We start from the raw sequence: 23,381 nt of genomic DNA, 5'->3' as shown, positions 1-23,381 counted from the left end.
AAATGTTCCTGCAAACCAACATAGCTTAATGATACTTATCTGAAAAGTAACATCAAACAATGTTTAGATCTAAACATCCTTTAGAAATAGCTAATTTAAACAATTTTCTGATTCTTATTTGGCTTTCTTATATTTTCCAGTCAAGGAGAAATTATAGTGACCAATTTTAAACCTAGTACACAGAGCAGTTAACAGTTCTTTAGATCTTGACATTTAACCAAGGTTTTAACCATATTCAAAGCATACCACACCAAGGTCCATAACATGTAACATCTTGTAGTTTTACTAAGTTATAATTTGAATCATTTAAAACAGGAGGCTGAATTGCGACAGCATGAGGCTCTACCTGCTTAGCAACCTGCATCTCCAGCTGGTGTATTTTCCATCCTAACATGTTTCATTCTAACAAATCCAACAAACTGGGCCAAGGAACATGTTCCTTTGTGAGAAATATTCCCTCACAAGACAGAAAACTGCTATGCTGATGATTAAAAAGTGATGGTGACCAGGAAATGAGTGGTTTATCTGAGTAATAGAATTCTCTCTAATAATTTAAGATAGGGAGCAGTGAAATGACATAAAATCAAATGGTATAGAATCAGTAAGGATCTGAAAGTGGGTTTTTTCAGTTTCTTTTCATTTTTTTTTAACTTATGATGGATTATTACTACAAATTATAGTAATCATCTAGAATTTGAAGCTTCAGAAATGCAAAGTAGCCCTAATAATATCTGGGTTTCTTGTAATTAGTATTCAGGCTTAAATTAACTGTACATAAATTTAGATAGAACAAGCCAGTTAAATCTCCAGCCTTCATCTCAGGGTCAAGATTTCAGATTTGTAGGTCTGAGAGAGTAAGTATTGAGGGCAGTACTTTTAGCTGGAACTTACTATCAGAAGAAAACACACATGTATATCTAATTCTCAGTGTAAATGAATACACTTTAATGTAAATATGTAAGCTGCAAATGGGAAATATTACCTCTTTGAAATGTGACATCCAGTTTGCCAAGGTAAGGTGGGAGTTCCTTTAAAAGATATGATTAAAAAAAGTTAGCTCTCAAGAATTTAAAAATATTTTAGTGTCTTACAGTGAGACAAAGATTTTCTTCTTCAAAAAATAAAAGAAAAAAAATTACCTATGTTTACATAGGGCACACTTTAGCTGAACATCCTGAACAGCAAATTAACCAGGTAACTACTTACTTTCACAACTTATAAGAAAAGAAATCTGTACTATTTAATGTGGACCTTTTCTCAATAATAAATATTTAGTGGTGCCTGGGTACTCAGTCATTAAGCATCTCCTTCAGCTCAGGTCATGATCCCAGGGTCCTAGTATCAAGCCCTGCATTGGGCTCCCTGCTCAGCAGGGAGCCTGCTTCTCCCTCTCCCACTCTCCCTGCTTGTGTTCCCTCTCTCACTGTGTGTCTCTCTCTCTCAAATAAAATCTTTAAAATAATAATAATAATAATAAATTTCAATATCTCAGTAGACAAGTGTCAAGAATAGACAATTTTTAAAAATGACTAACATACAGAAAAATCTTTAAACTCACAAATAATCAAATAAATGCTAATTGAAACTTTAAATTTAGGAAATTTTTGTTATAGTCTAATACCCTATAATGGTAAGGGCACAGCAAAATGGGAATTCCTCTAACACCACATTTTAGCACTTTTTAAGAAATTTTTACTTTATTTTATCTTTAATCTCTGAGACCAATGTGGGTCTTGAACTCACAACCTTGAGGTCAAGAGTTGCATGCTCTACCAACTGAGCCAGCCAGGTGCCCTAGATTTTGGAACTCTTAAACACTTTCAGAAAGCAAGCTGGCAATAACAATTTTCTTTTTTTTTTTGTAAAGATTTTATTTATTTATTTGACAAACTGAGATCAGAAGTAGGCAGAGAGGCAGGCAGAGAGAGAGAGGGAAGCAGGCTCCCTGCTGAGCGGAGAGCCTGATGTGGGGCTCGATCCCAGGACCCAAGATCATGACTTGAGCCGAAGGCAGAGGCTTACCCACTGAGCCACCAAGGCACCCCAACAATTTTCAATATAAAGAAACTAAAATATTCCTAATCTTTTACCCAATAATTTCCCTGCTAGGAGTTTATTTAGGGAAATAATTTTAAAAACAGAGATAACTTGTGCTTGCTTTGGCACCACTTATACTAAAAAAAGAGATAATTTTATTTTTATATAGACACTTTCAATAAATATAAATATATTTATATACATGTCTTCATAAATATATATCTTTTAAAAACTCTATATAAAGCATATAAATATAGAAAAACCTTTATCTTTACACATGAAGGTGTTCAGTGCAGTGTTATCTCTAAATGGTGAAAATGTAACACTATTTAAATGCCAAACAACAGAGAAAGAATGGTTAAAAATTCCTCTATATCCACTCAATGGAATAACTGCAGTCACTTGAAATGTTTATGAAAAATAAGCATGGGATCTGAAAGGGCTAAATGCCACCAATTCCAAATACATGACATTCTGGAAAAGGTAAAACTATGGAGACAATAAAAAGATCAGTGGTTTCCAGGGGTTAGGTGGGGGGGGAAGGATGAACAGGCAGAACACAGGATTTTTAGGGCAGTAAAACTATTATGTACAACACTACAATAGTTGATACACCATTATACGATAAAACCCACATGTCATCCTATGTTAAGAATAAACCCAAATGTTAACTATGGATTTTGAAGTGATAATGAGTGTCACTGTAGGTTCATATATTGTACCAAATATACCACTCTGGTTCAGGATGTTGAAGGGAGAGTGGGGGGACAAGACCTGTGCAGGGTCAGAAGCTATGTGGGAACTCTGTACGTTCTGCTCAATTCCACTGTAAACCAATAACTGCTCTAAAAACTAGTCTATTAAAAAGAAAAAGAAAAAGAAAAAGCGGGAAGCCTGGGTGGCTCAGGTGGTTGAGCATCTGATTCTTGGTTTTGGCTCAGATCATGATGTCAGGGTCCTGGGATCAAGCCCCACGTTGGATCCACAGGGAGTCTGCTTGAGGATTCACTCTCCCTCTACCCCTCCCCCTGCTTTCACTCTCTCTCACTCTCCCTCTAAAATAAATAAATCTTAAAAAATAAAAGAAAAAGAAAGAAAAGCCTACGGTGTCTGGGTGGCTCATTCGTTAAGTGTCTGCCTTCACCTCAGGTCATGGTCCCGGGGTCCTGGGATTGAGCACTGCTGAGCGGGAAGGCTGTTTCTCCCTCTCCCCCTCCCCCTGCTTGTGTTCCCTCTCCTGCTGTCTCTCTCTCTGTCAAATAAATAAAAAAAAATCTTATAAAAAAAAAAAAGTAACTTAAAAAAATAAATTTAAAAAAAAGCATGGAAAAATGTGCATCATGCCATAATGTTAAAGTGTTCAAAAACACAATTCTCTATAATATACAGTAGGACCGCAACCAGTCAAAGAACATACAGGGTACACATACAGATGGTATTCTGTTAACATAAATTTTCTTTAGGTGGTAAAATAAAGCATTATCTTCCATCCACTTATCAGTCTCTAATATAATGGCAAGTAAACTACTAAAATCAGATTTCCTATTCTTGAAGACTAAAACTAATTCATACACTCAATCTGAACCAAATAAATTGTAGTATACTTCAAACAAGTTGAAATCCAGTAGTTTCACATTTGAGGACTTTGGTAATCTTGTTAAAATACTTATAAAAATAACTCTCTGAAGATGTATCCACAGATTTCTGTAGTGAGTATAAATCCTCCCTGGAAGTTAGAATAGTTTTTATAATTTTCTCTGGCATTCATTATTTAATCACTATCATTTACTGAAGCATTCTTTGTTTTTAAAAATCCTACAGGCCCTAATATCTACTAGATATTAGCTTATCATGCATTTTTACTTACACAGTACTTGAGATCAGAGATGTTTACATTGAGCCCAGTTGACCTCTTTAAATTCTCATCATGGGACACTACAACTTGCTCATCTTTTGTGATATGGCAATCCAATTCCAGCATATCAGTTCCAATTGTAACTGCACTGAAGAAATGCAGAGAAGAATAATGACATTAGAAAGTTAAGTAAACTTCATTTACTTTATATGCACTAGGTATAAAAATTAGGAGTTAAATCAAATAGCAAAACATAACCCTAAAATTTCTCTACATTGTCATCTATTATGATTTATTAATGTCACATTCTAGAGTAAACACATATTAAGAGAATCATGTTGCCTCTTTCCATAACCAGCTCTCCATACCCAAAGTCTGTAACAGGGGCACTTCTTCCCAAGACCATGAGCTGAAGTATGAAAGGGGTGCCAAACTGAACTGAGCAGGGATCGAAAGATATATGGGTGCCGTGAACCCAAATTCCTTGAGTCCTCTGAAATCAAGGCCATGGCTCAGAAAAGCCCCACAGTCAATGACAAAAACCCACCCTATGGAGACCTGGCCTTCAGGGTGACCAGGTGCAGAGTCACTATGACCATCAGAGAAAAGAGATTTACCAAGAAAAGTGATGAAGCCAGGGAGATGCCCTCCACTCTGGATTTAGAGCAAGTCCCTGCTACCATGCCAGGCCCTGCAGAACCCCCTGCACTGTCTCCTTCACCCATAGAAGACTACAGAATCTAAGTGGGCTTATAGAGCACTCCAGCAAAGTTGGGATGTCTTTGAAGACTGTCTTGGAACATTTTTGTTCTTTCTTTCGTCACAATCACTGCTGAGTGGTGTTTATCCTCACTAATGCATTTAGAGAAATCATTGGTTTTTTGAGTCAAGTCTCTGAAATATGTCCACATTTGATCTTTAATTTGTGTCATTCTATAGAATGTTGTCAGTTGTATTTGAATTTAAAAAAATTGCTGCCAACCTAATATAATGGATAGGATACTGGATCAGAAGTTAAAAAGGTCTGGATGCCAGTTCCTGCTTTGCTATGAACTTGCTGTATAACTATGGGCAAGTAAATGCCTTTCTCTAGGCCTACATTTTCACATTTATAAAATGATAGGATTAAAGAACAAGAAATTGGTGCCAGCCTTTGTCACTTTAATTCAACATAGGATTAGAAATTCCAGCCAGAAAAAATAAAATAAAATTAAATTAAATTAAAAAAAATAAAAATAAAAATAATTCCCAGCCAGAGCAATTAAGTAAAAAAAAGGGGGGGGGGCTGGGCATCCAAAGTGGAAAGGAAGAAGTACAATTATCTCTGATCAAAAAGAAATCTTAAAGATTCTACACACAAAACTGCTAGAATTAATAAACTCACTAAAGTCGCAGAATACAAAAATCAAAACATGGGGTGCCTGGGTGGCTCAGTTGGTTAGGCGCCTGCCTTTGGCTCATGTCATGATCTTGGGGTCCTGGGTTTGAGCCCTACACTGGGCTCCCTCCTTAGCGGGGAGTCTGCTTCCTCCTCTCTCTCTGTCACTCACCCCACCCCCACTTGTGCTCTCTCAAATAAATAAATAAAATCTTTAAAAAAAAAAATCAACACACAGGGGTGCCTGGGTGGCTCAGTGGGTTAAGCCTCTGCCTTCGGCTCAGGTCATGATCTCAGGGTCCTGGGATTGAGCCCTGCATCGGGCTCTCTGCTCAGCGGGGAGCCTGCTTCCCCCCCTCTCTCTGTCTGCCTGCCTCTCTGCCTACTTGTGATCTCTCTCTCTGTCAAATAAATAAAGTCTTTCAAAAAAAAAGCAACACACAAAAATCAGTTACATTTGTATAAATTATCAGCGAATGATGTGAAAAGGAAATCATAAAACAATCCATTTGTAATAGCATCAAAAAAAATAAAAAGACTAGGGTGCTTGCATGGCTCAGTCAGTTAAGTGTCCGACTCTTGATTTCAGCTCAGGACATGATCTTAGGGTTATGAGATTGAGCCCCACATCGGACTCTGTGTGGGGCATGGAACCTGCTTAAGATTCTCTCTTTCCCCCTCCCTCTCTGCCCCTAAAAAACAAAAACAAACAAACAAACAAAAAACTTAGGAATTAACCAAGGAAATAAGAGACTTATACAATGAAAGCTGTAAAACATTGCTGAAAGAAATTAAAGGAGATATATATAAATGGAAAGACATCCCATGTTCATGGATTAGAACACTTAATATTAAGATACATGTATCTACACATCCAAAGCAACTCTTATCAAAATCCCAATGATTTTGCAAAAACGTTTTTTTTGCAAAAATAGAAAATTCCATTCTAAAATGCCTGAGGGGCATTTAGCTGGCTCAGTCAGAAGAGCATGTGAGTTTTGAAAGTGGGGTTGTGAATTTGAGCCCCATGTTACTAAAAGAAAAAACTGTAAAATGCATATGAAATCTCAGGGAAACCCAAAGAGTAAAAACAATCTTGAAAAAGAAGAGGGGTGCCTGGGTGGCTCAGTTGGTTGAGCAGAAGCCTTTGGCTCAGTCCTGGGATCAAGTCTTGCATTGGGCTCCTTGCTCAGCAGGGAGCCTGCTTCTCCCTCTGCCTGCTTGCTCCCCCTGCTTGTGCTCTATCAAATAAATAAATAAAATCTTTTAAAAAAAGAAGAACAGAGTTGGAAGACTCACACTTCCTGATTTCAGTACCTACTACAAAGCTACAGTAATCAAAGCAATATGGTGCTGGCATAAAGACAGACATATAAATCAATGAAATAGAATCCAGAAATAAGCCCTCTTATATATTTTCAAATGATTTTCAACCATTCAATGGGGAAAGGGCAGTCTCTTCAACAAATGGTGCTGAGAAAACTGGATATCCACATGTAGAAGAATAAGTTGGATCCTTACCTAACACCATATAAAAAAAATAAGCTCAAAATTGATCAAAGACCTAATCATAACACCTACAATGAAAAACCTCTTAGAAGACAACATACGGGAAAAGCTTCCCTACACTGGATTTGGCATGATTTCTTGGCTCTGACACCAAAAGCACTGGCAACAAAAGAAAAAAAAAGACAAATTGTACTTCATCAAAATTAAGAACTTTGTGCACCAAGGAGCACTATCAACAAAGTAGAAAGGTAGCCCACACAAACCATAAGAGACTCTTAATCATAGGAAACAAACTGAGGGTTCCTGGAGGGGTGTGGGTGAGGGGATGGGGCAAATGGGAGATGGACATTAAGGAAGGAATGTGATGGGGTGCCTGGGTGGCTCAGTGGGTTAAAGCCTCTGCCTTTGGCTCAGGTCATGATCCCAGGGTCCTGGGATGGAGCCCCGCATCAGGCTCTCTGCTCAGCAGGGAACCTGCTTCCCCCTCTCTCTCTGCCTGCCTCTCTGCCTACTTGTGACCTCTGTCCGTCAAATAAATAAATAAATAAATCTTAAAAAGAAAAAAAAAAAGGAAGGCTTGTGATGTAATGGACCCTGGGTGTTATACAAGACTGATGAATCACTGAACTCTATCTCTGAAGCTAATAGTACATCATATGTTAATTAATTGAATTTAAAGTTTTTTAAAAAGTGGAAAAAAAAGTAGCCTACAGAATGGGAGAAAATACATGCAAATCATCTATGTGATAAAGGATTAATATCCACAGTATATAAAGAACTTCTAAACCTCAACAACAATGTAACCTGATTCAAAAATGGGGAAAGGACTTGAATAGACGTTTCTCCAAAGAAGACATGGAAAGATCACTAATCATTAGTGAAATCCTGTCAAAACCACAATAAGAAGGGCAACTGGCTGGCTCAGCGGGAAGAGTGTGCAACTCTTGATCTCAGGGTTGTTAAGTTTGAGCCCCACATTGGGTGTAGAGATTACTTAAAATAAATAAATAAGTAAACAAATAAACTTTTTTTTTAAAAACACAATTTTGGTTTTTTTTGGGTCGCTATTATTAAAAAGAGAGGGAAGGAAGAAAAGAGAAAAAAAATAGTATTGGCCAGGGTGTGGAGATATTGGAACCCTTGTATATTGTTGGTGGGAATATAAAATGGCAGTTCGTCAAGAAAATTAAACATTGATTTACCATATGATCCAGCAATTCCACTTCTAGGTATACACAGAAAAGATTTGAAAGAAGGGAGTTAAAGAAATATTTATACGACCATATTCATAGAAGAATTGTTCATAACAGCCAAAAGTAGAAGCAACTTAACTGTCTATCAACTAAGGAATAGGTAAACAAAATGTGGTATATACCTAAAAAGAAATATTATTCAGCCTTAAAAAGGAAGGGAATTCTGGGGAACTTGGCTAGCTGCCTCAGTTGGTAGAGTATGTGACTCTTGATCTCGGAGTTGTAAGTTTGAGGCCCATGTTGGGTGGAGAGATTACTTAAAAATAAAAAAATCTTTAAAAAAAAGAAAAAGGAAGGTAATTTTGGTATATGCCACAACGTGAGTGAGCAAATCTTTAAAACATTATGCTAGGTGAAAAAAGCCAAAAACAAAAATATAAATATTTAATGTTTCCACACTTATATAAATGTACCTAAAATAGATTAATAGAAATAAAAGTAGAATGGTGGTCACCAGAGCCTGGTGGGGAGGGAGTTAGGGAATTATTACTGAATGGGTCCAGAGTTTGGGTATGGAAAAAAAGTTCTGGAGATGAATAGTGGTGATGGTTCCATAACAACGTGATTGTATTTAAGGACACTGAACTATACACTTAAAAACAGTTAAAATGGTAAGTTTTATGTTATGTATATTTTATCGTGATAAAATAAAATTTTTTTAATTTAAAAAAAAAAGAAAAAATTGAAAGGATTAGATCAGACAATCTCTAAGCTTCCTTTCTCATTCAAGATCCTATGACTTTTACAAAGGGAATATCACAGTGGTTAAGGAGTACAAACACTGCACGAAAAAGGGTAAATATGTGAGGTGATGGGTATGTTAATTAACTTGATGGTGAGAATCCTTTCACAATGTATACACATATCAAATCATCACATTTTATATGAAATCTATTATAATTTGTCAGTTATACCTCAAGAAAGTTGGGGGATAAAGAGCACAGACACTGGCTCTACCACTTACTTGGGCAAGTGATTTAGCTTCTTTTTTTTTTTTTTTTTTAAAGATTTTATTTATTTATTCGACAGAGAGAGATCACAAGTAGACGGAGAGGCAGGCAGAGAGAGAGAGAGAGAGGGAAGCAGGCTTCTTGCTGAGCAGAGAGCCCGATGTGGGACTCGATCCCAGGACCCCGAGATCATGACCTGAGCCGAAGGCAGCGGCTTAACCCACTGAGCCACCCAGGCACCCCTATGATTTAGCTTCTTCATGCTTCAGTTTCCTTACTTGCAAAACTGTGATCATAATATCAGCTCTCTATACCTCCTTCCCACCTTGCACCTTACACCCCAAACACCCCCACACTTTCAATACTCTTCTGCCTGAAATGTCTTTTGCAAGAAAAACACTATACAGTAAAATAACAGATGCACATCTGAACAGGCACTTCACGGATGAGGATTTCCAAATGGCCAGTAAGTGTATGAATAGATGTTCAACATCAAAATTCAACAGGGAAATGTAAATTAAAACCACAATGAGATAGCACTACATAGCCACTACAGTGGCTAAAATTAAAAGGACTGACAACAAAGTAGAAAGACAGTGGAGGGACTGGAACTCTATATTGCTGGTGTGAGGGTCAACTGGTACAATCATTTTGGAAGGTATAAATGTAGACCTACCCTATGATCCTGCAATTCCACTTCTGCTAAGTATATATCTGAGAGGAATGAATGCATTTGGCTATTAAAAAACAGATAACAGGGACACCTGGGTGGCTCCCTCGGTTAAGCGTCTGCCTTCAGCTCAGGTCATGATCCCAGGATCCTGGGATCAAGTCCCGCATCAGGCTCCCTGCCCAGGGGAGAGTCTGCTTCTCCCTCTCCCTTTGCCTCCTGCTCCCCCTGCTGATGCTCTCTTTCCCACTCACTCACCTTCTCTCTCTCAAATAAATAAATAAATAAAATCTTTAAAAAACCTAACATTATTTCACACATCATGGATAAATCTTACAGATACAAAATGAAGAAAGAAAAGCCGGAGACAAAAGTGTAAATATGGTATGATCACACTTATGTTATCGAGAACAAGCAAAATCAATTCATCGTAATAGAAATTAGAATAATGGCCTTCTAGGGGCAAGTAATGTGGACTGGGAAAGGTCACAAGGATACCTTCAAGAGTGGTAGAAATGTTCTACATCTTTATCTAAGTGAGGGTTATAAAGGTATATACATTATGTTTAAATTTACTGGTCTAGGGACGCCTGGGTGGCTCAGTGGGTTAAGCCGCTGCCTTCGGCTCAGGTCATGATCTCAGGGTCCTGGGATCGAGCCCCGCATCGGGCTCTCTGCTCAGCATGGAGCCTGCTTCCTCCTCTCTCTCTGCCTGCCTCTCTGCCTACTTGTGATCTCTCTCTGTCAAATAAATAAATAAAATCTTAAAAAAAAAATAAATTTACTGGTCTATATAAGATTGTGCATTTTATGGAATGTATAGTATGGAATGTATATAACAGTAACAGGTTTTTTAAAGTTTTTCTTCCCTTATCTGCTCTTTTTTTTTTTTAAAGATTTTATTTATTTATTGGCAGACAGAGATCACAAGTAGGCAGAGAGGCAGGCAGAGAGAGAGGAGGAAGCAGGCTGCCTGCTAAGCAGAGAGCCCAATGCAGGGCTTGATCCCAGGACCCTGAGATCACGACCTGAGCCGAAGACAGAGGCTTAACCCACTGAGCCACCCAGGCACCACTTATCTGCTAACTCTTTTTTTTTAACTTTATTTTTTTTTAAGATTATTTATTTATTTATTTGACAGAGATCACAAGTAGGCAGAGAGAGAGGGGGAAGCAGGCTCCCCGCTGAGCAGAGAGCCCAATGTGGGGCTCCATCCCAGGACCCTGAGACCATGACCTGAGCCAAAGGCGGAGGCTTTAACCCACGGAGCCACCCAAGCACCCCTTACCTGCTAACTCTTAACTCATCCTTCAGGTCTAAGCTTAGAAACTACTTCGGGATATCTTTCCCAATCCCCCCAGATTAGATTGGGTCACTAGTTTACATACTGCTAAATTGCCAGGACTTCCTGTAGCACCCTGTATTTACTCTGTCATAGTGTTTACCACAGTTTTGAACATATCCATTTATCTCCCCTTGCCCAGTGAGACAGGAATTCTTTTTTTTTTTTTTTAAGATTTTATTTATTTATTTGACAGACAGAGATCACAAGCAGGCAGAGAAGCAGGCAGAGAGAGAGGAGGAAGCAGGCTCCTCGCTGAGCAGAGAGCCCAATGCGGGGCTCGATCCCAGGACCCTGAGATCATGACCTGAGCCGAAGGCAGCGGCCTAACCCACTGAGCCAGCCAGGCGCCCCGAGACAGGAATTCTTTAAGTAAAGGGTTTGTGGGCTATGACTGGTTTACTCCTACATTTGTAGTTCCCAAGCACAGGACCTTGCACAGCTGGTACTCCATAAATATTTGTTTAAAAAACTCTATGTAAAATGCCCACTAAACACTTTATGCACTAATCACCACGGGTGACATTTCAAGATGAAGAAAAGTAAACATGGGTGGAGCAGAGAGAAAGTTTTAGAAAGAAACAATTTTTCTTTTCAAAATTCAAGAATGGAAAGAGTAAGAGCTGTGGTGAGCGGAACAGGGTGAGAAGATACAAAAGCAGATAAATTATGTTTGTGCAATACATTCCCATGCACTTGAATTGTTTACTGGTGGCTTTATATGAGGTCAGGTCTCTACAGTAAGATTGAATTCCTAGAGAGGAAAGGCTTGTATCTGCTCCATACTTTCTAATGTTTGTGTTGTTGGGCATATCACAGGTATCCAACACATTTCTAAATGAGTGGACTAAAGCCATGTTTTACTTATCTATTAGATATCTATTAACATTTTAAATTTTAATTATTATCCCGCTAGCATCTAAATGATCATCAGTGGTAATCCATATCCATCATAAGTACTATTCTTTTTTTTTTTTTTAAGATTTTATTTATTTATTTGACAGAGATCACAAGTAGGCAGAGAGAGATAGGAGGAAGCAGACTCTCCGCTGAGCAGAGAGCCCGATGCGGGGCCGGATCCCAGGACCTGGGATCATGACCTGAGCCGAAGGCAGAGGCCTTAACCCACTGAGCCACCCAGGCGCCCCCATAAGTACTATTCTTTTTTTTTTTTTTTTTTAAGATTTTATTTATTTATTTGACAGAGAGAGACCACAAGTAGACGGAGAGGCAGGCAGAGAGAGAGAGAGAGAGAGGGAAGCAGGCCCCCTGCTGAGCAGAGAGCCCGATGGGGGACTCGATCCCAGGACCCCGAGATCATGACCTGAGCCGAAGGCAGCGGCTTAACCCACTGAGCCACCCAGGCGCCCCATAAGTACTATTCTTTTTTTTTTTTTTTTTTTAAGATTTTATTTATTTATTTGACATAGAGAGAGAAGCAAGAGCGAGCACAGGCAGACAGAGTGGCAGGCAGAGGCAGAGGGAGAAGCAGGCTCCCTGCCAAGCAAGGAGCCGGATGCGGGACTCGATCCCAGGACGCTGGGATCATGACCTGAGCCGAAGGCAGCCGCCCAACCAACTGAGCCACCCAGGCGTCCCATTTTTTTTTTTTTCTATTCTTAAAAGAACAAATATACACATGGAATGGCATTTTTGAAGTATATCTGAATGAAAAAAGCAGGTAAGATAGGATCCTTGTGATGTAAAATAAAGTTTATGTATAATTTTGTTTGATTTGGAAAAATAATTTTTTAATTGAAATGTAGTTTATATATTAAAAAGACTAGAAAAGATACAGGCCAAATTGTTACAAGGCTTATCTCTAATAAGTTGTATTTCTGGGACCGGAACTAGAGATTTGAGCAGGCCAATTTTCTACATCATATAGATTGCTTGAATTTTTGTTATTTTTTTTTTTTTAAGATTTTATTTCTTTCTTTGAGAGAGGGAGACAGCATGAGAGAGAGAGAGCACAGCATGAGCAGGGGAGAAGGGCAGAGGGAAAGGGAGAAACAGACTGTCCAGGGAGCAGGGAGTCCAACATGGGGCCCATTCCAGGACCCCAGGATCATGACCTGAGCCGAAGGCAGGCACCTAACTGACTGAGTCACCCAGGCGCCCCGATTTTATTTTTATTTTTTAAGATTTTATTTATTTATTTGTCAGAGGGAGAGCAGGAGGAGCAGCAGGCTCCCTGCTCAGCAAGGAGGCCAATGCAGGGACTCCATCCCAGGACCCTGAGATCATGACCTGAGCCTAAGGCAGAGACTTAACTCATTGAGGCACCCAGACATCCAGAATTATTTGTTTTTAGAATATAAACTTCTAAAGTGGCAAAATAAGGATACTTCCATTATTAATATATTGTATCTAAAAGACAACATTTTGGACACCAATTTACTCATCACCAACAGAATGAATTACAGCAGGAATTTAATCTACAAAAAACTGAACATCCTTTTAAAAACATAAGCACTCATGATTCTTATTTTGCCTGTGATCTCCTAAGTGAGGTGAATGTATCTTCTGTTTTATACTTAAGCTTGAAACACAGAATATAAAAATAATATAAAAATGCAAATATAAATTTGTATATAAATATATCAATTAAGGAATAAAGTTTTAGCAACTGAGTAAAAGTTTCTTTTTTTTTTTTAAAGATTTTATTTATTTATTTGACAGAGAGAGATCACAAGTAGACAGAGAGGCAGGCAGAGAGAGAGAGAGAGAGGGAAGCAGGCTCCCTGCTGAGCAGAGAGCCCGACGCGGGACTCGATCCCAGGACCCTGAGATCATGACCTGAGCTGAAGGCAGCGGCTTAACCCACTGAGCCACCCAGGCGCCCCTGAGTAAAAGTTTCTTAATGTTTTTAAAACAAACTAACTTGGTTCCTTAATGTAATTCTTACTAAGATGTAAATAACTAACTTTATGTGTCCTCTTCTAAAGAATATCCACCTTTATTTTTTTTTTTTAAAGATCTTATTTATTTATTTGACAGACAGAAATTACAAGTAGGCAGAGAGGCAGGCAGAGAGAGAGGAGGAAGCAGGCTCCCTGCTGAGCAGAGAGCCCGATGCAGGGCTCGATCCCAGGACTCCGAGATCATGACCCGAGCCGAAGGCAGAGGCTTTAACCCACTGAGCCACCCAGGTGCCCCGGATATCCACCTTTAAAAGAGAATATTTATTGGTCAGTGTGTGCTAGAACCACAAATGTGTAAAAATAAAATGCAAAAAGAAGCAAACCAAAACAGTTTTTGGTAGATTTACTTTTCTGTATTTTTAAATTTCCTTAAATATTGTTATAGTGTTCAATTTTTTTAAAAAGAATAAGAAATGTAGAAACTGTAAGCCATCTATGTAGCCAGCAAACAGTTTTGAAATAAAATCCTGAAATCCTTCATATAGCTAAAAAAAAAAAAAATTTGGTACTACTGATTTTTGGTCATGTGCATATCTTTCTTTTGTTATTATTGTTTTTTTGTATGTGTATGTGAAGGGGAGTAAGAGCAGAGGTTATCTATATTTTCCTGTATTTAAAAAATTCTGCAGGGCACCTGGGTGGCTCAGTCAGTAAGTGTCTGCCTTCAGTTCAGGTCATGAGAAGGGAGCCTGCTTCTCCCTCTCTCTCTGCCTCTCCACTCTGCTTATACTCTTCTCTCTCTCTCTCTCTTTCACTCTATCTCAAATAAATAAAGTTTTTTTTTTAATAAAAAATAAAATAAAGAAATTCTGCATTGGGCTCCACACCTAGTGTGGAGCCTACTTAAAATAATTGATTGTTTGATTAATTAATTAATTTTAGTATATGTGCTGCTAAAGCGAGCACAATAAATAAAATTTTAGAAGTTAATTTAAAAAATTAAAAATTAAAATAAAAAATATTTATACATTTTACCTGAGAAATCTAAGTTTAAAGTTTCCCTTCAGCTGAAATGTTGGCTGTTTTTAGAAACGTTTAGGAGTTATATAAAAAATATTTTCCAGGGGTGCCTGGGTGGCTCAGTGGGTTAAAGGCTCTGCCTTCAGCTCAGGTCATGATCCCAGGGTCCTGGGATTGAGCCCCACATCGGGCTCCCTGCTCAGCGGGGAGCCTGCTTCCCCCCATCTCCCTCTGCCTGCCTCTCTGCCTACTCATGATCTCTGTCAAATAAATAAATAAAATCTTTAAAAAAATATTTTCTATTTACTCTATGCTTATCTCTTATCATAAGCTAGTAAAAATTTAAAGCAATAGTAAATGAGTACATCCAGGACACTTTGTAAATTATCCTAACAAAATTATCCTAAATTTGATATACAAATAGCTAGAACATAGCTAGAAAAAGGAAAAATTTTTTTTATCACTTTGGCCTTCAAAATTTCCCAAATATGATAAAATGCATCTACTTCAATTGACACACCAGATATTTTATACCTGAATTTTTAAAAAATATTTATTTATCTTGGAGAGAGAAAGAGAATGTGAGTAAGCAGGGGAGGGGCAGAAGGAGAAAGAGGGAGAGCATTTCAAGCAGACTCCCTGCTGAGCATGGAGCCCCACTTGGGGCTCCATCTCATGACCCTGAGATTGTGACCTGAGCAAAAATCAAGAGTCCCACTCTTAACCAACTGAACCACCCACATGCCCCCAAATAGCTGATTTTCTGACAAGCTGATTACAAACAGAAAAAGGGAAGTCAAGGCTTCAACATTACCAGAAAAAGAAATAAAAATTCTAGCTCTAAAAGATGTGAAATTACTTGAAACTCCACAGGAACAATACATGAACAATTTAAAACAGACCCTATATACTATATATTAAACTCTATTTAGAATTTATTTTTTTTTAAAGATTTTATTTATTTATTTGACAGAGAGAGAGATCACAAGTAGACAGAGAGGCAGGCAGAGAGAGAGAGAGAGAGAGAGGGAAGCAGGTTCCCCGCCGAGCAGAGAGCCCGATGCGGGACTCGATCCCAGGATCCTGAGATCATGACCTGAGCCGAAGGCAGCAGCTTAACCCACTGAGCCACCCAGGCGCCCTCTATTTAGAATTTAAATAAAAATTTGGAAAAAATTAAAAATAGTAAACCCAAAACCAAAGAAATAAGTAACAGACCCTATATTAAGGAATTTATTTGAATCTCATTTATTCCTCACACCCCTGAGGTTTGTTATTATTCCCATTTCATAGATGAGAAATTAGTATTGTATTAATTAGATATTCTGAAAAATGTATCATGAGAACTAGGTCACTGATTAATTTCTTTGACCGTCTGCCAACTTACACTTCCAGCTACTGCTAAAACAATTTGTTTCTTTCTTTTACCATTCATGTTAATACCATGGGGATCAAATTGTCCTATGGGTATTTACAAAGGCGGCCTGGTTTAATAACCTAGTTTTATTAGCTCTTAAGAGCTAGATTTTACATACTCAAGGGCTTAGTGACTCCGTATGTGTGTGTGTGTGTGTGTGTGTGTGTGTAGTACAATTCCTTAGTTTCTGGTTTTCGGCTTATTATGGATGGTTTCTGTCTCCTTCATTTGTCTTCTGTTAATGTTCTTTGATCTTGAGTGCCCCATTCCACATCTTGGTTCAGTAAGCCACTAGTGAGAGTCTATTAGCATCATAATTAGGTGTTAGGGGTTAAGAGATTAATATGGAAAGATTCTTGCTCTCAAAGGAATTACAGAAGAGCCATATTCATAACCTAAGTTGTTTGTGAAAGCATTTTATAAACCATATTACCATATAAACTTTTTATAAATTGTGACATACAAAAAGGAAAAGGATAAGAAAAGGAAAGGAAAGGAGAGGAGGAAGGAAGGAAGGGAAAGGGGGAGGGAGGGAGGGAGAGAGAGAGGGAGAGAGAAAGGAAGGAAGGGGGAAGGAAGGAAGGAAGGAAGGAAGGAATTGTGAGATATAATAATTTCTCTTCAGTCCTAATTATCCCTTTTTTTCTAATTTTTTTTTGTGTGTTTTTTTAATGATACTATTTATTAATTTGAGAGAGAGAGTATGAGCAGGGAGGGGAAGGGAGAGAGGGAGTGGGACAGGTAGAAGCAGACTCCCCATTGAGCAGGAAGCCCTATGTGAGGCTCAATCCCAGGACACCAAGATCATGACCTGAGCTGAAGGCAGAGGCATAACTGACTGAGCCACCTAGGTGCCCCAATCCCAATTACTTCTTTAGACCCACTATAATGAATTAATCTTCCATACATTCTTAAGGTCCTTTCAGTTTCCTAAATACATCTTGTCTACATACCCTCACATCTTATTCTCAAACATTTAACATTTCTTCCCCTTTCTTTTTTTTTTGAGTAATCTTTACTCGATGTGTAATCAATGTGGGGCTTGAACTCACAATCCCAAGATCAAGAGTTGCATGTCCTCTGGACTGAGACAGCCAGGTGCCCCCAAACATTTCACATTTTAAAAATAGTTTCTTGGGGCATCTGGGTGGCTCAGTGGGTTAAGCATCTGCCTTTGGCTCAGGTCACGATCCCAGGTCCTGGGATGGAGCCCTGAGGCAGGCTCCCTGCTCAGCAAGTGAGTCTGCTTCTCCCTCTCCCTCTGCTTCTCTCCCCAGTTCGAGTTCGCTCTCTCTCAAATAAATAAAATCTTAAAAAATAATGAAAATAGCTTCTTCCTCTATACCAAATGCTAACTTTTCTGGTCTTGGTATCTTTTCAATTTTCTGGTTAATCTTAACCAGCCTTCCCCCACCAATTTTTTATACTTTCTCTAATATCTTCTTGTTTTCACTTCCATGTCGTAATATGTATGCTTTGTGAAGTGTTTACACATGCAAATAAATAAGATCTAAGTTTTAGCGCTCATTATATTTTTACTCTTCCTCCCTCGACTACTTATCCTATCAAAGATATACCATACTTAAGCACAGTATCTGTCTGTTGCCAAGTATGTATTATAATTCCACCTTTTTAATATACTGTACCTTGAAAAGAGTATGTTTACGTGATTTTTTTTCTTGTTGCTCATGAAGCAGGTATTAAAAAACAAAAAACAAAAACCTCCTAAGCATCACACAGTTAAAATATTCTACTAACAGAATACTTATAAATGAAAACAAAAGTATTTATTGATAGCAAGAGCACTGATGCATAAGATAAAACACAAAAACCTACCAACAACAATTTTTTTTTTTTAAAGATTTTATTTATTTATTTGACAGAGAGAAATCACAAGTAGGCAGAGAGGCAGGCAGAGAGAGAGAGGAGGAAGCAGGCTTCCTGCCGAGCAGAAAGCCCGATGCGGGGCTCGAACCCAGGACCTGGGATCATGACCTGAGCCGAAGGCAGCGGCTTAACCCACTGAGCCACCCAGGCGCCCCCCAACAACAAATTTTTAAGAGGTTAAAATCAAGGGGCACCTGGGTGGCTCAGCTGGTGAACCGTCAGACTCTTGATTTTGGCTTGGGGTCTCAGGGTCATGAGATGGAGCTCCAACTGGGTCTTCATGCTCAGTGGGGAATCTGCTTGAGAGTCTCTCCCTCCACCCCTCCCCCTATTCACACACACTTGCGAGTTGTCTCTCAAATAAATCTTAAAAAAAGCGGGGGCGGGGTGCGGTTCCTGGGTGGCTCAGTCGTTAAGCATCTGCATTTGGCTCGGGTCATGATCCCAGGATCCAGGGATCGAGCCCGGCATCTGGCTCCCCGCTCAGTGGGAAGCCTGCATCTCCCTTTCCCACTCCTTCTGCTTCTGTTCCCTTTCTCTCTGTCAAATAAATAAATAAAATCTGAAGATGGGAAATGTAATGTTGTATCTAGCAAGCAAAAACCATCCAAGTAAGACATTCTTTTTTTTTTTTAAAGATTTTATTTATTTGGGGCACCTGGGTGGCTCAGTGGGTTAGAGCCTCTGCCTTCGGCTCAGGTCATGATCCCAGGGTCCTGGGATCGAGCCCCACATCGGGCTCTCTGCTCAGTGGGGAGCCTGCTTCCTCCTCTCTCTCTGCCTGCCTCTCTGACTACTTTGTAATCTCTATCAAATAAATAAATAAAATCTTTAAAAAAAAAAGATTTTATTTATTTATTTGACAGACACAAGTAGGCAGAGAGGCAGGCAGAGAGAGAGAGAAGGAAGCAGGCTCCCCGCTGAGCAGAGAGCCTGATGCGGGGCTCGATCCCAGGACCCTGGGATCATGACTTGAGCCGAAGGCAGAGGCTTTAACCCACTGAGCCACCCAGGCGCCCCAAGACATTCTTTAAATATCAAAAAAGTTTTCAGTTGATTAAAATCTTCAAAGATAAAAATATTTATACCTCATCCTTAAAAATAATTTATTATACAAATGTACTATTCTAAGAAACAGTTTATTATATAATCAAGTATTTTAATTTCATAAATAAGGGTGGTTTGTAAAAATTTAGCAAAAAATATAGGTGAAACTTACAAAATAATATACCTTAAACATAAAAAAGCTAAAATCACTCAAAGTTATAAATATTTTTTCCCCCAGGTAATATATATCACTACATGCCAGGGAACAAATATTTGTTAAATCATAGTATATGGGGGGGGTATGTGTATGTGTGTATGTGTCTCAGTGTAAACTGCACAAATACAGTTATATATATATGCATTATGTATGTTATATATATCTAATTATATCTAGATGTATACATTATACTAAAGATACCTACATATATGATCTCAGTAGAGAAGATAACATAAAGTAACTTACTTTAATTTATTGTATTTTATTTTGACTTAAAGTAAGTTAAATTATTTTGTTTCAGAATCTGGAAAGTTTTTTCCACAGACAGGAGGAAAGTTTTTGCATTTTAGGGTTTTAGAGCATCTGGTGATTATAGCCAAAGGTATTGTATTGGAGAACAGGAAGAATAAGCAATGATAAACACAGGAGGATAGGATTTAGATGAAACTAGAATATGGAGAAGCAGTACATTTGGACCTGATAACAGGAAAAATAAACTCTCAGGTGTCTTTGTTATTTTTATTTTATTTATTTTTAAGTAATCTCTATGCCCAATGTGGGGCTCGATCTTACAACCCCAAGATTAAGGGTCACATGCTCTACCAACTGAGCCATCCAGGCTCCCCTAAATTCTAAGGTACCTTTAAATGATGAGAAACAGAATAAAAACTTAAGCCAGGGGCACCTGGGTGGCTCAGTGGGTTAAAGCCTTGGCCTTTGGCTCAGGTTGTGATCCCAAGGTCCTGGGATCGAGCCCCACATCAGGCTCTCTGCTCAGCAGGGAACCTGCTTCTACCTCTCTCTCTGCCTACTTGTGATCTCTGTCAAATAAATAAATAAAATCTTTAAAAAACAAAAAAGAGATAGTAATATTTTTTTAAAAAGCCAAATTCTGATTTCTCAGTCCCAATGTATCCATAAAAATATATAAGAAAATATGTTTCCTACTAAATATGGAAAGGTAATGTCTTCCATGGAGTTTAACTTTTTATATCCTCTGCCTTACTTTTCAGGGAAAAGAAAACTGTTTTCACCCTTACTACAGACCAATGATGCTCATTTACTTTGAGACAGAGAACAAGGTATCAATCAGCTTTCATTCCTGTCTCTCCTGCTGCTTCTCTGTGTAGTGCTCCAAAAGAGACCTGAAACATTGGGGAAAAAGCTAATTTACCTTTAAAAAAAAAATAAGACCAACATTCTTAAGGCTTCAAACAAGACCAGATCACAGCTTCAGGTCTGTAGAAGAATTACAGGGCAGACACATAATCCTATTCATAAACAGCAACCAGTGTTAACAGTTGTTTCATTTTCTTCTTTTCTCTTCTCTCCAAGACTAATTAGCATCACACACAGTGTGTTCCTTGTTACAAATGCCTTCTTTCAGCGTTAGAACTATAGTATCTTTTGATTACCCACAACTCTGATCTAGTTTTTCAGTTATGCAAAAGCCAAACACTCTTTTTAACACTTCAGACTAGCTAAACTAAAAAAAAAAAAAAAAAAAAAAAAAGTGATCTTAATAAGATAAAAACAACTATCACAAGTGGATGTGACATGTATACTACCTTCACTTTGTGAATCATCATCACTTCAAAGATAAACTATAAAGGATAAACTATAAAAGAATACCTTAAAAAAAAAGTATACCTTTTTATATACTTACTGCTGAAAGGCTGCCATTGTATTCTCCAAATTTTCTCCTGCACCTGTGAAAACATTAAATTTAAATTTCATTTACTAGCTAATTTCAACTTTTAAAAAAAAATTTTAAATTTTTAAAAGATTTTATTAATTTATTTGAGAGAGCACACACCTGCACAGGAGTAGGAGGGAGAAGTGGAAGGCAGAGGTAGAGGGAGAAGCAGACTCCCCTCTGAGCAGGGCTCAGGGCCCAATCCCAGGACCCTGGGACTACAATCTAAATGAAGGCAGATGCTTAACCGACTGAGCCACCCAGGCTCCCCTAATTTGAACTTTTTAATTTTTCCAGAAATTAACTTTAATAAGCTACATCTAGTGAATCTCGATGTTTACATACTGTGTAGACATTACAAGTTTTTTAAAGAATGTAATGGTATTTTGAATTCTTTTTGGCTGCACCAGGAAGAATCAAAGATTAAAACAAAGCCGCAGCAACACAGAAAGGTTAGAACCTAAACATGTTTTTTAAGCTACAATATCTGCTCATCATAGGAAAGACAGAAGAGGACCTGGTATATATATATATACCTCCTCAGAAACAGTTAATCTATCTCCTCTGCATCCCCAAACTCTCTTACGCATCTCTCTAGTAAGAATTTATCACATTATATTGGGGCGCCTGGGTGGCTCAGTGGGTTAAGCCGCTGCCTTCGGCTCAGGTCATGATCCCAGGTCCTGGGTTCGAGCCCCACATCGGGCTTTCTGCTCAGCAGGGAGCCTGCTTCCTCCTCTCTCTCTGCCTGCCTCTCTGCTTACCTGTGATTTCTCTCTGTCAAATAAATAAATAAAATCTTTAAAAAAAAAAAGAATTTATCACATTATAGCATAAATTATAAAACTGACTCCTCCTTTTCCTATGAATTACTGAAAATAAGTTCCTGTTTTAATTGCTTTGGCTGAAGACAATGTAGTGCAGTAGTTAAAGGTGGAGTTAGGATCTTTGCTCACAAATCTACTTGATATTTGCATGACCTTGGGAAAGTTACAAAACCTCCCTGAGGCTGAGCTTACTTATCTGTAAGAATGAGGGATGCCTAGCTATCTTAGTGGAGTGTGAGATTCTTGATCTCAGGGTTATGTGTTTGAATGCTACACTGGGGGGAGAGATTACATTTAAAAAATTAGAATTAAAAAAAAAATTTTTTAGGGTGTGGTGCAAAAATAATGAATACTGTTATGCTGAAAAATAAAAAATTAAAAATAAATATTTCATCCCCCCCCAAAAAAAAAAAAATTTTTTTATTAAGTCTACCCCCAAAGTAGGGCTCAACCTCATGACCCCAAGATTAAGAGTCACATGCTCTACTGACTGAGCCAGGAGCTTCCCTACAAAAATAAAATATTAAAAAAGAAAAAAAAAAAGAATGAGGATAAAGGTTGGCACCTATTTCATAGGATTGGTGTAGTTAAATGAATTCACATGTCAGGTGTCCTACGTTGTCAATTCGAAAAATGAGTTTTTCCCTTTTAACATCTCATAAGTTAGGATGCATTTTACAACAAATGGTGTGTAATAGTTTTTTTTTTTTTAAGACCTTAGAGAGGGTCTTTCTTTTTTTAAAGATTTTATTTATTTATTTGAGAGAGAACACATGAGCGAGGAGAAGGTCAGAGAGAGAAGCAGACTCCCCGTGGAGCTGGGAGTCCAATGCGGGACTCGATCCCGGGACTCCAGGACCATGACCTGAGCCGAAGGCAGTTGTCCAACCAACTGAGCCACCCAGGCCTCCCATCTTTTTTTTTTTTTTTTAGATTTTTATTTATTTATTTGACAGAGATAGACACAGTGAGAGAGGGAACACAAGCAGGGATATTAGGAGAGGGAGAAGCAGGCCTCCCGCTGAGCAGGGACCTAGATGCGGGGCTCGATCCCAGGACCCTGGGATTATGACCTGAGCCAAAGGCAGACACTTAACAACTGAGCCACCCAGGCGCCCCAGATGGTGTGTAGTAGTTTACTTGGCAAGATTTTCTCTCTCTTAGCAGTATGTTAAATATGTGCATTTTAGGGGTGTCTGGGTGGCTCAGTCAGTTAAGTGTCCGACTCTTGCTTTTGGCTCAGGTAATGATCTCATGAGTGTAAGACTGAGCCATGTGTTGGGCTCTGTGCTGGGGTTGGGGTCTGCTTAAGATTCTTTCTCTCCCTCTCTCCCTCTGCCCCTCCCCTACCTCAAAAAGAAAAGAAAATGTGCATTTTATAATTAATGGCATTAGAGTTAATGAAATAGTTA

General features: G+C 38.5%; 1 protein-coding gene across 2 annotated transcripts in view; it reads right to left on the bottom strand.

The window, feature by feature from the left end:
• GDPD1 (glycerophosphodiester phosphodiesterase domain containing 1) overlaps nucleotides 1-23,381 on the bottom strand; it is a 56,122-nt gene that overhangs the window by 21,291 nt on the left and 11,450 nt on the right. For both annotated transcript variants that reach the window (XM_047708116.1, XM_047708115.1), the window contains exons 2-4: nucleotides 21,113-21,155; nucleotides 3,905-4,040; nucleotides 983-1,028 (exon numbers count right to left, since the gene is read on the bottom strand). In XM_047708116.1, the coding sequence (XP_047564072.1) occupies nucleotides 983-1,028; nucleotides 3,905-4,040; nucleotides 21,113-21,155 (225 nt within the window). The remainder of the gene's footprint in view (nucleotides 1-982; nucleotides 1,029-3,904; nucleotides 4,041-21,112; nucleotides 21,156-23,381) is intronic.

This window comes from Lutra lutra, chromosome 16 (genome assembly GCF_902655055.1).
Source record: "Lutra lutra chromosome 16, mLutLut1.2, whole genome shotgun sequence".
NCBI classification, from domain to species: Eukaryota; Metazoa; Chordata; class Mammalia; order Carnivora; family Mustelidae; genus Lutra; species Lutra lutra.
This window is presented reverse-complemented; position numbering and strand designations above follow the sequence as displayed.